Source organism: Larimichthys crocea, chromosome XXIII (genome assembly GCF_000972845.2).
Source record: "Larimichthys crocea isolate SSNF chromosome XXIII, L_crocea_2.0, whole genome shotgun sequence".
NCBI lineage: Eukaryota > Metazoa > Chordata > Actinopteri > Sciaenidae > Larimichthys > Larimichthys crocea.
Window position 1 is genome coordinate 7,466,833 of NC_040033.1, and position 14,533 is coordinate 7,481,365.

At 43.1% G+C, this 14,533-nt stretch overlaps 1 protein-coding gene across 1 annotated transcript; it reads right to left on the reverse strand.

Annotated features, from left to right (window-relative positions):
- Positions 1 to 1,613: 1,613 nt before the first annotated feature.
- On the reverse strand, positions 1,614 to 3,699 carry sox17 (SRY-box transcription factor 17). Its single transcript, XM_010738879.3, has 2 exons — positions 3,227 to 3,699; positions 1,614 to 2,902 (listed from the first exon to the last, which is right to left on the reverse strand). The coding sequence occupies exons 1-2, from the start codon at positions 3,522 to 3,524 to the stop codon at positions 1,998 to 2,000; spliced, it is 1,203 nt and encodes a 400-aa protein (XP_010737181.1). The 5' UTR covers positions 3,525 to 3,699; the 3' UTR covers positions 1,614 to 1,997.
- Between the last annotated feature and the right edge of the window lie 10,834 nt (positions 3,700 to 14,533).

Below are 14,533 nucleotides of genomic sequence, written 5' to 3' on the forward strand. Positions count from 1 at the left end.
TATATGAAAAAGTCTGCATATTTTTCATATTTGGACCGTCTCATAATTAGTTTTATACTACAAAGCCTGTATACTAAGTGTCACTAATAGTCACTACTATTAAAAATGATGATTTGATATTAATTTCATATATAAAACATTGAAAACGAGACATATTTGACAAAACTACCACTGACTGTATTGAAAGTTATGAAATATAATAATGTCTCATACTAATATTTATACATACTGTATTTCTTTTACCTTCCTGTGTCTTTAAGATAAACTTCTCTCTTCCTCGTCAATTAGCCCAGATCAATTAACGTGAGGAGATAATATCATGGCTGACATGGGGGGTCTGCCTCTCCCTTAAGTCTGTGCAGGTGACCCCCACCCACTCTGCTGATGCCTCGGGGGGGATCGTGGGCCTGAGCCTCTTGTTATGCGTCCATTAGCTGTAACAACAGGGAGGATAAACCTGCCACTCAGCTGCAGACTGAATTTAAACACATTCACACCAATTACAGTAGATTGCTCTGCACGGCCTCGGGTGAAATAAGTCTGTGCGTGTGTTTAAGGAAGTAAAGAAGACGTTACAACACCTTACACATGTCATGACGTATTTAACACGACAAGTTGAAGCTGTTTGGACACAATGAAGACAAATTAATACAGATTTTCTGGACTAAAACAAAAACCGGCGTCATTATTTCAACCGTGGGAAGACGCGGGAATATTTACCTTGAGCTCCGACCACTACTTCTCCTACATAAGTGAATATTTAAAAAACATTCAGCATGAACAAAGCGCATGAACATATACACCTCTGGAACATGTTTCCTCTGAAGTGCTAAAAATGGATCGTGGGGTCAGGGTGATTGACCCCTCGGAGAAGAACCTCTTCCTTTCAAAATCGGGCAAATCTCTATTTATAAAAAGGAGACTTTGTCGGCTATAAATACCATGAATTATCTCCAAGGTTTGTCCTGGTCTCTTAAAGATGTTTACCTGATAAATATGATATATGTTGAAGCAAGAGGCTGCCGTTAGCGGTTAAATATATCTCAGGGTATATCAGTATACGCACAGAAATAAAACCTGATGTCACTGGTATGTTATTATGCGTAGCCTGAGGATGGATTTTGAAATACACCTCATGTTCAGCTGTGAAAATACACAAAATAAAGTGCCACCATTGTTTGACGAGAGGTGTAGTGGATCTCTGTGATTTTTTTAATGGCCCCCTAGCATTAATCAGAAGAAGGCTAAATCATTTACAGGCAGGATGTCCGGAGCATAAACTGAAGTCCCATGCTGCGAAAACAAGGCGCCATGTGTAACGCAGACACTGAGATTACCTCCACTCTGTCCGGGCCAGGAAGCCGGGTCGCTGCCCTGCTTCCAGGTGAGCAACTGGTGCTGCTCCGTGTGGAAGTGGGAAAAACTAACAGAGATAGCGTTGTGTAATACAGCTGAATGAACGTTGGTAAATAATCCTATTCTCTCTTTCATTATAAACTCACTGACTAATCATTGGTGTCTGTTTTTAGGCGATATCTTTGGATTCATGAAGTAAAATAAAAGCTTGAAATGTAAGAAAGAAAGCGGGACAATAAATACAAGAGAGAGATGAGTCTATTTGCAAAAATTTATTTCTCAAAAGTGCAAAAAAAAAAGTATAAAAAAACACCTTCAGTATATACATAAACTTTTAAAATAGTGACTGTACAATATTTATTATCACAAAATGAATTCATGTCCCCGCGAGGGTGGAAGAAAACCAGTGTTCATGTTCAAATATTCTTTATCTCAGACAGATACAGTACAACAGTCTTCTCCAAACGTCATCTGAAAATCTCATGGACCTTCTGTGCCAGTAGTGAAAAAAGCTAATTTAAAAAAAATAAAAAAAATAAAAAAAAACAACAACAACATTTTTTTCCGTTCAAATTTAGCTACAGAGATTTGAGGTCAGATCATGTGTCCTTGCAGCAGGGGTAACAGGCCGGTTCAGGAGGTTAGGAGTTGTTATAGCTACAGTAATACACAGCTGTGCTGGCGTCTGACAGCACCGATGATATGAGGCTTTCAGGTCCTTGCATGCCAGGCTCGTGTGGCCCGTATGGCAAGCCTGTCATGTCCGCACGCACCGAAGAGGAACTCAAATACTGCTCAAACTCGCTGCGGTCCACCTCGGCCAGCAGCTCAGAGTGGTTCATCTGCTCCACGCTGTCTGCTGAATGAGGGTGGGAGTCAGGAGGGGGGGAGAGCTGTCCTGCCCCGCCAGGATGCCTCTTGGGGTGGCTGGGGCTGCAGTGTTGGGTGTAATACATGGCCAGAGGGTTGGGGCATCCCACGTAGGAAGGGGGAAGGGTGGCGGACTGAGGGGGCTGCTCTGGAGCTGAGGCAGGGTGTCGGTGCAGGATGGAGTTGCTGTGATGGTTGGAGAGGGGGTCTTGGGGCTGGTACTCTGCCGCTTGGGAGTGGTAAGCGTACGCAGGCATCATGTGGCAGTCCTCTTGTGAATGTGGAGGGAAGAACATGGAGTCTGACTCTACAGCGTCCAGAGGAGAGGTGTCAGGCGTGGGGAGGCTGTAGGTTTCATAAGAGGGGCCTCCGAGAGCCTGAGCATCTCTGTAGTGGCTGAGCGGCTGTGGAGGAAGCTGGAAGCCGTGCTCATGGTAGCCCAAGCCCAGACTCTCCACGCACACCCTGCCGTCCCCGGCCATCGACTGGGCCTGGTGATCGGACACGCCGTGGACTAGAAAGCCAGAGTCCAGCCTCTTAATCCTCTTCACCTGCTTCCGCCGCCGTGGCCTGTACTTATAGTTGGGGTGATCCTGCATGTGCTGAACTCGCAGCCGCTCTGCCTCCTCCACAAAGGGCTGCTTTTCTGTGACAGGAAGGGCTTTCCATGATTTCCCTGCAGGTCAAGAGGAGAGTGCACATCAATGATATGTCAGCAGATACTGTACGCAGCCACACAAAAATAGCTTGTTGCCATTTTAGGGGACAAGGACAGGTATTTCAGGTTACATGTGCAGCTTAAAACAGACACAGTAACTTTTAATAACAGAGTAACATCACCTGCTGCTCAAACAATCACTGCACTGAGTGAGAAATAACCATTTGCGCGTTTTAAACTGAAAAAACAGGCGCCTAGATTTAGAGAAAAATCACTCTTTAATAATCTGTGTGTATCAGGTAATAAGGATTAGATGAATAAATCAAGTATTAAATGACTTACCCAGCATTTTGCTCAGCTCCGCGTTGTGCAGGTCCGGGTTTTGCTGCGCCAGTCTCTTGCGCTCATCCTTCGCCCAAACCATGAACGCGTTCATGGGCCGTCGGATCCGCGGTTCGCTCTTCCCGCGATTCTGGCTCCCGGAGCTGGAGGCGCACGGCTCGTTTTTCACTTTGGTGTCCCCAAGAGGACTGAGAGGGTCGGCCCACTGGCAGTGTCCCATTCCAGGCATCATGACTGACATCGTACACCTTGCCTGGGTCTGATCGTCGCTGGCGTAACCCGCATCGGGACTGCTCATCTCTGTCCAGCTGGGAGGTTTTTTTTTTGTTTCACCGGACAGCTCGCAGAGGAGACAACAACCGAGACCAGAGGAGACACAAAGAACTTAAGGTTTCTGTCTTAGCTGGAATGGAAAATAATTAGTCACATCCATCGGCCACTTCCAGGAGTCGCTTGCACTGAACGGTACCGACTACTCAGCGGTGGATGTGAAGGTTGGTGCGCTATAAACTCACAGGCAGCCAATCACCATGTGGTGGGAGTGCCCACTACTACAAAGGTGTAAAAAAGTTTCGAGCACTCCGCCTCCGACCCTTGTTTGAAGACCCTCTGAGACGCAGAGACATTTCAAACAGATGCAAAACTGTTCAAATTAAACGTCCATGTGCACCAAAAGTAAGATTGAAATTAATTTACAGAGAGATTAAACACAGATGTATAAATCCAGGTTTTAATGTGAGGTGTTAAAAATATGAAAGAGGTGAAACTTTAATCCACCATGACGTTTATTTGGATCCATTAGAGTCCAGTTTTAATTCTCACCCTTGTATTAGACTGACACTGATGCTCAGACATCAACACACTCACCAGTGTGTGTATTGGGGGGGGATATCTGGTTTTACGCGTGGAGTTAATGGCTCCCTCGTTCGCAACTTTTACGCACGGCCGTCTCGATGGAGACTTTTCTTTGATTGCGGCCTAATGAGGCGGTAATTGAGGACCTGTAAGTGAAATCAATAAAGAGTGGAGGAAAAAGCTTAAATAAACACCCATCACGTAGTTAAGTAGTAAGTGATGAGACCTCTGACACAAAACATGTGATACTCAGGCCAGTTTCTAAAGTGGATACACTGACTTCACCCGACTAGACGTCGGTCTGGGATGTTAATGGCCCAAACAAACAGCTGTTTCATTAAGTTGTTAGGCGTAAAAACACTTTTTTGGACTCCTTTTGTCAGTGTCAGATGTATTAAGATGACTAAGCATGTCTGGAAAAATCACAAAAAGATCCAAATCTCATTGTCTTTACTTGTGAATGATCTAATGCAGGGGACATAGTGGGAATAATGCCAAGTCCTTGATGTCTAAAAATAAAATATTTATAAGAATCAGCTGAACTATCATCAACTATTGTGCCTCGGTCAAATTACTTTCACCTCATTAGATGCTCATTCACTTCATTACATGCTTGTATAAATTAAAATAAGGCTTATTGTCTGTGTAGTTAGCCCAGAGACTTGAAAACATTCAGTTTCACCCTGAGCAGTGTTCATACTTCATGTAATATGTGTAGATGACATCAGCCAGTAGTCAAATATAAACTCTATTAACTCTACGACACACACGTGCACGCTACACAAATGTGTGAGAATGTGTTTCCTTGTTTTTGGAGCAGCTGCGCCAGACCACGGTGATACAGACTGGGGAGGGGGTAAAAGGTTAAAGCAACCTGTTGCACCTCAAATATCCAGACTTGGAGTGTTTATGTAGCAGAGAACGAAGCCCCCTGTTTGTGGTCAGAAATCCAAACATCACACACAGGCTGCAGGGGTTCTTATCAGAGCCAGCAGACCTCAACCTGTCAGCTCCGTCGTTTCTCGAACTGTTCCCATCTCGTTGTGGGTTACGGTCTCTGACAGAAATATGAGAGATGCTTATGCAACCTTTTCGTGCCCCGTGCAGACACCAGCGGGGACTCCAGAGCACGCTGGGTGACCCTCTAGGGGTTGGTGGGAGGGTGTTTTGGATGGAGGTCCAGCCAAGTGCTGCATGGGACAGGATCTGGACTATAATACTGTCATCATCTATTTTACCGCCGATGACCTGATAAGGTTTTCCCCCTCCGATCCTAAGAGAGCAGAGAAAGAGCGACAGTGTGTGTGTGGTGTGTTTGCATGTGTGCGTGTTGACATGGGCGTGGGTATGAGTGTGCCCTGGCCACCTCTCTCTCTCTCTCTCTCTCGTGCTCGCTGTGTGGGAGTGAAAATCCTGGCTTTTGATGGGAGAAGTCATAAAGTCTGGAGTCGTAGCCACATTTCCGCTACAAGGTGAGGTTTCAGAGTCAACCCAAAGGAGTGGAGGGGAGGTGGTGGTGGTGGTAGTGGTGGTGGTGGGGTAAGGGGAGGTGACACGCCTCATACAAACCCCCCCCCTCCTCCCCCTCCCTCCCTCATCCTCCCTCCATTCCTCCCTGTGTCCGTCCACCAAGTCCCCCACCCCGTGCCTGGGGAGTCTGGAGCTGGGTGGGGGCCAGGGCTCTCGACGCCAGCCTCTGGACTCTGCGCTCAGGGAGAGGTCACTTGGCTTGCTTACACAATGGCATTATCTCAGTTCCAGCCTCGGCTACTGCAGCGGTGAGCACTTCCTGTCCCTCTGCAAGCACTTCCTGTCCTTGGCGTAGTAGCACAAACTGTCCGCCTTCCAAGCGAGTTCTGAAACGCAGTTGAGCTGTTGGTCGCCAGTCTTGCTGTATAAATGTCTGTGGGTGGCTTTCTTGGGAATTGCACAATGTGTTTGCTGGCTCCTTTGTGCTGAGCTGCGAGGCTGGTGGTGTTAGTTTAAATCACAGGGACGGAAGGTATATATATGTTAGCACTCTGCGCTGATCCCCTGAGCCACTCGAGCTGTGAAGGCCTGAGCTGGACAAAGACACTGAAGGGCAAAGAGTTTAAACAACACTCTGCTAATGAGCAGAAAATGTTTGGATACTCCTATTCTTAAAATCTAAAGTGGTCAATCAACAGACAGTTAATTTGCAATAATAAGTTAATCTTTCAAAAGGACCAGTGTGTTAGATTTAGTGACATCTAGCGGTGTAGTTAAGGATTGCAACCTCCTCCCTCCGCCTGAGCGTAAAGGAGAAACCACAGTGGCTGCAACACCAACAGTTGTATGTTTAGTTTGTCCCTTCTGGGTAGAAACTGTAGAAACATGATGGACTCCGGTGAAGAGGAGCTCAAGATATCATCATGAGTCTTATTTTCAGGTGAAAAACATGAATATTCTTTCAATTTCTGCTGTATTCTGTACATATTACACACTGGACTTTTATGCCCTTTATCATGAATAAATACCAAACATTAGCTGGTGTCAAATATGAGAATATTTGCTCGTTTCCTGTATTAAGTCATTGTTATTCAAAGTTCTTTGAGTAGTGGGCTGCTTGGTTGTTGGTTTGGCAATTTGAAGATGATGAAACAGAAAGTTCCCGAGAGCCCACGCTCAAATTGAGACATTTAACCACGCTGCTCTTTCACCAAATGTGGAAATGTCAGGGATTTCTGTGACATGCAGTCATAGATTAGACGTACTAACTTAATATAACTGAAACTAGATTTTCTTAGTCCGCGAGGAGCTTTCACAACAAGCTCAACAAACAACATAGTGCCTTATTGATATAACATATTAACAGAAAGTTACCAATGTACACACCAGCAGACACAGAGCAACGTCACCATTCATTTAAAGTTGTGTTTCTGTCATGTATACTCTCTGATTTTGGTCTCCACCAACTCCTGAGGGAAAATATCTGTTTTTTTAAGCTCCACTATGTTCACCAGCTAGTCGCTAACTGTGTCAGTCTGCTGTTTGGTGTTGGGCAAGTAATGTGCAGCGGGTTCATCAAAGGTTTTTTTCCTTCTAATGGAAATAACAATGAAGGCTGTTGTAGCCTCAAAACAAAACAATGAGCTTAAAGATGCTAAAACGCTTATAGAACTGAAGTAAACTTGAATCAGGTGATGATTCTTTGTCGGTTTGTCTCTCTCATTGGTGTAAAAATATTTATTAGTGCAGTTTTAAGAACTAGAAAAGATACTTTTAAAGCAGTTTGGCTGTTCAACAATGTAACGCATCCTTTAAAAGGGTCTAATGAACAGAATAAAATCTATTTGTTCAAATTAAACAAAGTTATTTAAAGTTTATCCAAAGTAAAAATCATAATTAGTTGCAGCCCTTTTCTGCCCAGTATTCACTCTGTTTTTGGTCTCCACCAACTCCTCCAGGTAGTGTACTGTGGGTTTGTCAAAGGTTTTTCTTCAGCTGCCTTCGGAGGGAAACAACCCTGAGGCTGTTAGGACCTAAAAACCAAAACAATGAGCTTAAAGATGCTAAAACGCTCATAGACCCTGAGGGAAACTTGATTGCTACAAGCACCCTAAAATATCGATTAGTGCAGCTTTAAAAATCAGAGAACATACTTTTAAAGCAATTTTGCTGTTTAACAATGTAACACATCCTTTAAAAGGCTCTAATGATCAGAATAAATTGAATCTATTCAACTGAAACAAAGTCATATTTGTAGATTTATCTACAGTACCCAGGTTATACAGTCTTTGTCCCAACTGGAACTGTGTGTAGACGGCTGTCATTATCAGTGGTGAGATAGTGATTGTTTAGATTGCCTGATTAGACTATGACTTCCTCCGACACCTGCTCTGGAGAACGAGAGGTGTTTTGCGATGGGGGAAGGGGGCTTCATCAGGAGGAGGGAATGAGGAGGTTAATGCGGGAGCATATAACAGGTGTGCAGGAGAGAAAGGAGGAGAGAAGCGTCTTGTTTGAGACTCTGTAAATAGAAATCACACTTTTTTTTCCTTTTTTTTTTTTACCCAAAGTTGAAACATTTCAAGTTTCACTAATAATGTCACTTTATCGTGACTTCAGCTGTCAGTCAAAAACTCTGCAGGAGCCTGTCGAGGACTAAACGGATCTTTGGTAACCTGAAAATCACCTCATAAAAGAGATATGAGATATGAGAGATCATGCACGGGTTGGTGGTTTGAATTTTACTTGCGCACGAGGATGTGAGAGTCTGTGTTTTTTCCATGGGTCTCTCTTTGGTCATAGAAATTGGGGACTTGAAATTCTGATAAATGACACAATAAAAAAATGGATCACGCTGCTTGAAGCGCCGCCTCTTTACTCACATGCACACACACACACACACACACAGATGTTTTTATGTATTATTGATGGTATAGTCTTCCCCCCTCCCCCAGGGGATTGCTGGGAAAGTCTCCTTGCCCGGGAGCACACATACACTACAACCCCGAATAAAGGGTAGCACTGGGATGTTGTCTGCCCCAGACAAGTGGGGACACAGAGGAAGCCGTCTCCACTCTCGTCTCATTGTTCTGGAGGCGTTAATCTGTCAGGGATCTGCTGGGAATCAGGTGGGAATCTACTCGGCCCTGTTGTGTTTATTGGCCGGTTCATTCCTCGTTGAGCGAAGAGAACATCTTCACCTTGTACCCTCCTTGCAGCACCATCCTGCCCCCGCCTCAAGAAGATGCTCCGATGATAAAAACTACTTCTTGTTTGTCTCTGCTGCTCAGTTTGGAGATGAGCGCATCCGTCTTATCTTCTTGTCTCGCCCTTCATTCTCTGTCTGTTTTAACTAAACTGAAGCCCGGGGTCCAAGACAAATCTCAAATATGTCTTTAGTCATGCTAACATGAGGATGTTTGGAAACTTTTCACCACAAGTTGTGGCGACCTCTGGGTTTGTACGCTGCCAGAGGTCAGCCAACAATAAAACGGAAGCAACAAGTAAAATAATCAAAGTCTCTTTCCTGAGAACATCCACAGTGCTGTAGTTTCAGTCAGGCGACTTAGAGGATGCAGAAATACAAAATTATAATTTCGAGTGTTTTGAATCAGTGGCATCAAACACGAGAAGAGGCCTCTGTGAAGGTACGACCTGGTACACATTTCTAAATAATAATAAAAAAGACATAGAGATATAGACACATAGATACAGATATAGAAGAAAATCATTGTTGCGGTTGAGTCTTGTCATTATTTTTGTCAAGTCTAAGTTGCCTCCTGTCTTATTTTAGTGCCATGCCTCCGTTAGTACACTACTGTATGTATGTACTTCATGGCGTAGTGCACTAATTCCAGCAGGGTCGTTTTGTCTCAATACACGAACGGCCGTTGTGCATTTATCATAAAATAATGATCGCTGACATTTGACTGATAAATTTGTATGTTGCGGTATTTACCAGAACTCCTTCAGCTCCTGCAGCCATTTCCAGTGAGTACTCAAAGTTCATTTTGCCATAATTGACAACGTGAACACACTCCTGTACTCAAAAGAGAAAGTGCAAGTATGGAAGTGTGCAAATTAAAACATTGAGCATTTGATTTATGCTGAGCTGAATTAAGCATCTGAAGGATGTAGCTTCACATTTAGCTTCCAGACAAGAGAAGTGTTGAACTTCAAGAAAACTTAAAGGTCCAGTGTGTAACATTTAGTGGTCTCTATTAAATATAATACACACAGTTATGTTTTCAGTAGTATGTAATCATGTGAAAATAAGATTTTTTTTATATATCTACAGTCACAGCAGGTCCTTGTCTTAAATAAGTGCAGCTAACATGGAGGTTTGTTACGATCACCTGCATGTTACCTACCATGTTGCCAAACCTTTAAAAATACAGAATCACCCTTTAACTCCAGTGTACACACACGCTGAGCCACCACCTTTGCTCTAACGGTGACTTTCACTCATCTATAACCGTGTTCCCACTTCTTCATAACAACACCGCAAGGCAGATGAGAATCTATTAATAGAATAGTCTTGATTGACTGATGAATCGCCGATAGCGAGCGGGGAGGGGGGGAAAGGGAAAACCCAGGTTTCCTCAGTGACATGAACAGAGAGGTCAGGCACGAGGGAGATCGGCTCTTTCATCTCTTCACTTTTACCGACCCAACCCTAATCCTCCTCGATGGCGACCAGCACATTGTCCTGACTGAGGCTAATCGAGACCCGTGTTTATCATTTTTATGACTTTATTTATGAAGACAGAGGTACGGTGGGCTTCCTGTTCTCCAGGTTCCTTGACAGACCAGTCGCATTATTAGGGTCAAACCTCAGCTCCCATCTCGCCACGCTATTGTTTCTACTGGTGCTATGACCATTCCCAAACTGATAAGACTTGTCTATTTTGGGTCTTTCTTTTCTTTTTGTCCTTGACACATGAGTTTGAGTCTGAAATAACTTTTTTGAGTTCTTTTAAAAGACACAGATACTTGCAAATATTAGAAAACACCCAACTGCTTTTTTAACATCAAAGGTATGAAATTATACTCCCAAACAATAACTAGGTCACTTATGTGCCAACAATACTTTCAGCCAGCCATACAGACAAACACCGAAGTCATTTTGCATACAGTTCCTGCCCTTACTGTCGGCTTTGTGTGGCAAAATAAAGAATTTCTTTAGAAGTATTGGTGAGAAAACAAATGATGAAGAGGCATAATTGTTTTCCTGACAGCCAACAGCCACATAAATACAGCTCTCCGCAACTTGACCGGCCTTTGACCTCCCTCCGCCCAAAGAAGTCCCTCAATTCATCATCCAGATTTTGCAGCTACATGATGATGATGCAAGTTGAAGAGTTTACACTTTCACTGCCAAGTACATGGGAGTTATGAAGATATCTGGACTTTAAAAAGCTGATGGGTTAATTACTGATCAAACTCTCCAGGCTGGTTTTTCTTTTTGGGGAAATGAGAGGAGAGACAGTGAGGCCTTTGTATATGACAATCAGGGTGTGAATTGATTCCTCAGTTGGTCAAACACTCCCGATTCCTTTCATGTGTGGCCTTTGCCTTGTCGAGGCGCTAAAGCGTGTTCGCGACGGTGCTAACAGGACGCCACGTCGAAGGCGACCAATGTCGATCAATAATCGCGTGTGTGATCAGTGGCAAGAATCTGGATCAATAGAGGTGAGCAAGGGAGCTGCAGAGACGGGAGATAAGAGCTCCCGAGCTGTGGTGGAAACAAAATCATAAGACTCTTGGTTTATATGGGACTCTTTCTCAGTGATATAATGCGCCGTCATTTCTGGAGATTACAGAACAAATACTCCAAATCTCATGGCTGGAACTTCCTCATAGACACAACAACTTCTCCTTTAATGGACTGCGGTTAAAATCTCCTTAGAACGGTTTTCCCATATCAACTCTGATTTTTACACTACCTAATAATGAGGTAGCACTTAGTGTAGACTCGTGCTATCCGCGCAAAGTTAACCACACACAAGAACAAAGTGTTTCTTCGTCTCTGGTGCAGTTACATTAGACACCACGGTGCTCTGCAGACCCTGCTGTTGCTCTTCATGGTGCTAAACTGAGTAAAATGGCCGAGGAATGCACTGCATGTTGTTTTTCACACAGCTGTGGTTTTATGGAGGAAATGCACTGTGTGTGTGAGTGCTTCCTCCGTACGTTGTTCCCTTTACACTAACTCTGCGCCGAAACAAGCAGCACTGATAGGAAGAAACCGAACTTTTTTAATCGGATTCACACATAGTTTCTTGTCAAATTATTTCTCCCCGTCACCCTCCTCTTCTTTCACACACAACACTCCCATCACATTAATGTCCCATCAAATTAGCTAAATCACAAGATGGATTGGTGTCAAGTTAACAATGTTGTAGGGTGGAGTAAAAAAAAATCAACTTCAGGTGTGAAAATTTGGTTTCACCTTTTTTTTTTTTTAAAACTTCCTTTTTGAGAACAAAGTAAGAGCTGATGTACGTGTACCAAAAATACCCCAAATACATCATTAAGATTAAAACTTTCGTCTGTTTTTGACTTCAATCACTCGTGTCACGTGAAATGTACACAAGAGCATTTTATCAATACATTATCTCACATATGTGGGCCTATCTTACACTTCAAGGAGTTCCTGTGTTTGACTGAACCTCTCAGTGTCTGAGTTCACCTGATGGAGATTATCTCCTCAGTTCATTTACACACAATGGTCGGGATCATCAATATCTACTCACACCTCACCTAAGGTTGCACTGCAGCCTCAGTTTAAAGGAATGCATTTTATGAAGTAAATATACCCTTTATTGCAGAGTTAGATGAGATTTATACCACTCTCGTGTTTGCACGTTATATATGATGCAAGCGTAGCTTAGCATAAAGACTTCAAAGAAGGGGAAACAGCCAGCAAAGTGCATTAATTTATATGTTATATACGCGTCAAGTTGTGGTTTAACGGTAGTTATGTACCGGACCAGAACCAAATCATATCCTGAGCTAAAAAGTGAGCGAATATTGGACTTAGATTTGGCAGGTGGATACAAACAAGGCTGCTCTGTGTCTGTTAGAAGTGTAAGTTGGCGATAGTTTGCTAATAAATTGGCCATAATCAACTTTTTATGGTGACAATATGTTCATGAAAGTTGCTAAGACGTGATGAAAAGATCAATGCCAGTTTCATAGCTGTCCATTAAATGTGAAGCTTTACAGCTAGAGGCCAGTCACTGCAGCCAACATTGCGTAGACATTGGTATTTTCTTTTTGCAATTTAGCACCCCCCAAGTTTCAGGTTGAAATACCACCGTCGTAAATATGGATGTACTGTACACGTGTACAAACATCTGTGCTACAAACAATAACACTCTGAGCTCACAGTTTGAGCAGCTCGGCTAACAAACTGAGCTAACTTTAGCTAACAGCAGCTACAGAGTTTACTTCACTGTCCATCAGGAAACTCTGTAAATCACAGAGAGTTGACGCGCTCCGAACATGTTACAAAACCACAAATTGTCGCCTTTACACTTCAGTTTTTTGTACAAAGTCGTCACAGTTAAGCTTAGCTAGCTGGCAGATGGTGACAGTTTCATACTTGCTGTGAGCGGTATTAAATATTCCTGTGTAACTTGTGGCAAAAAGTACAAAATGTCCAACTATTCTTTTAAGTATTGGGCCGAGGCCAGGAGTTGGTTAGCTTAGCTTAGCATAAAGCAGCGGAAACCAAGTTCGTTTAGCTCTGTCCAAAGTTCAAAATATGCTTACTGTGAAGTTTAAAGTTTAGCAGGCTAATTAACTCCATTGAATCTTGTTTTTTAATTTCCAAACAAATGAAAATGCAAAAAATAAAGTTATTGTAGCTTTAGGCACAGCTAACTTCCAGTCTTTATGCTGGGATAAGGATTATCCAGATTTAGAGATTAATCTAGTCGTCTAATTCTCAGCAAGAAAGTAAAGTAATGCAATGTATTTAATTACTCTATAGATCATATGTAGGCCTGTATGACATAATTACTCATGCTTACACATGTAAATTGCATGATAGACACAGTTACATCAAAATAAATTTAAAACTGATTTAAAGCTTCTTATTCTGCCTCCAGTCAGATTTTAGCAATCGATGTCAGCTGATCAGCCCTGATCCCTCCTGTGACTATTCCTATATGATAACATGGGAAAAGCTCATATCAGGAAACTCGGGGAAAGTCCCCCCTGATATCATCACTAACTGCATCCAGACAAAAGCCTGCTACCTATGCTGACATGCTACAGCGCGTGAAACAATGGAGACCCAGGAGAACGCTCTCCGCAGCTGAAAAATGGCATCCAGATATTCTGATCAATGCCCGTGGTGCGTACTTTGAACTTTGCAGTAATTGTTGCATTCTGCGCAGCGGCAGGTTTAGCTCTTTTGGCTCGATACCATCCAAAACATGTGTTATCGCTGCAGGCTGTGGAGCATGGGGTCTTATCAGATGGCCTTGTGGCCTTACAATAACACGGGCTCTATCATGCCTTAGCAGACCCGTATCTGGCAGCGGTGTCATAGAACAACAATAAATAAAAGCCTACAAGTCATGCTCATAATGTTACTCAAGATGCTTCTAAGCTGGGGTGGGCATTCATTAAATCTGAGGTGAGGAAAAAATACACCAAACTGAGGACGATTTTAACTGGATTAATATATAAAGAGCTGATATTATCATTTATATTTACAGAAATTAAGAATTCTTCTTATTCCTTAAAGATGTTTGTGAAAATAACTCAAGCGTTACATCAGCTCGAGCGTGATTCGACTCATTTTTACCACCTCGCAGCCCTCATGTGATCTTCCGCCGCTGTATTATAAGGCACAGATTTACAGAGTAAATCAAAGCAGACGATTTCCTCAGCTCAGAGGAAAACCCCTCGGAGGAGAATGAGTTGATAATGTCCCAATGTGCCCACGGTTTCCTCTCAGATAAATAAATA

What these genes read in the sequence shown, in the direction of transcription:
- sox17 (XM_010738879.3), bottom strand. Translation starts at nt 3,524, where the DNA reads ATGAGCAGTCCCGATGCGGGTTACGCCAGCGACGATCAGACCCAGGCA. An exon ending in GGAGCTGAGCAAAATGCTGG is followed by an intron (nt 2,903 to 3,226) that starts GTAAGTCATTTA and finishes CTTGACCTGCAG; the next exon opens with GGAAATCATGGAAAGCCCTT.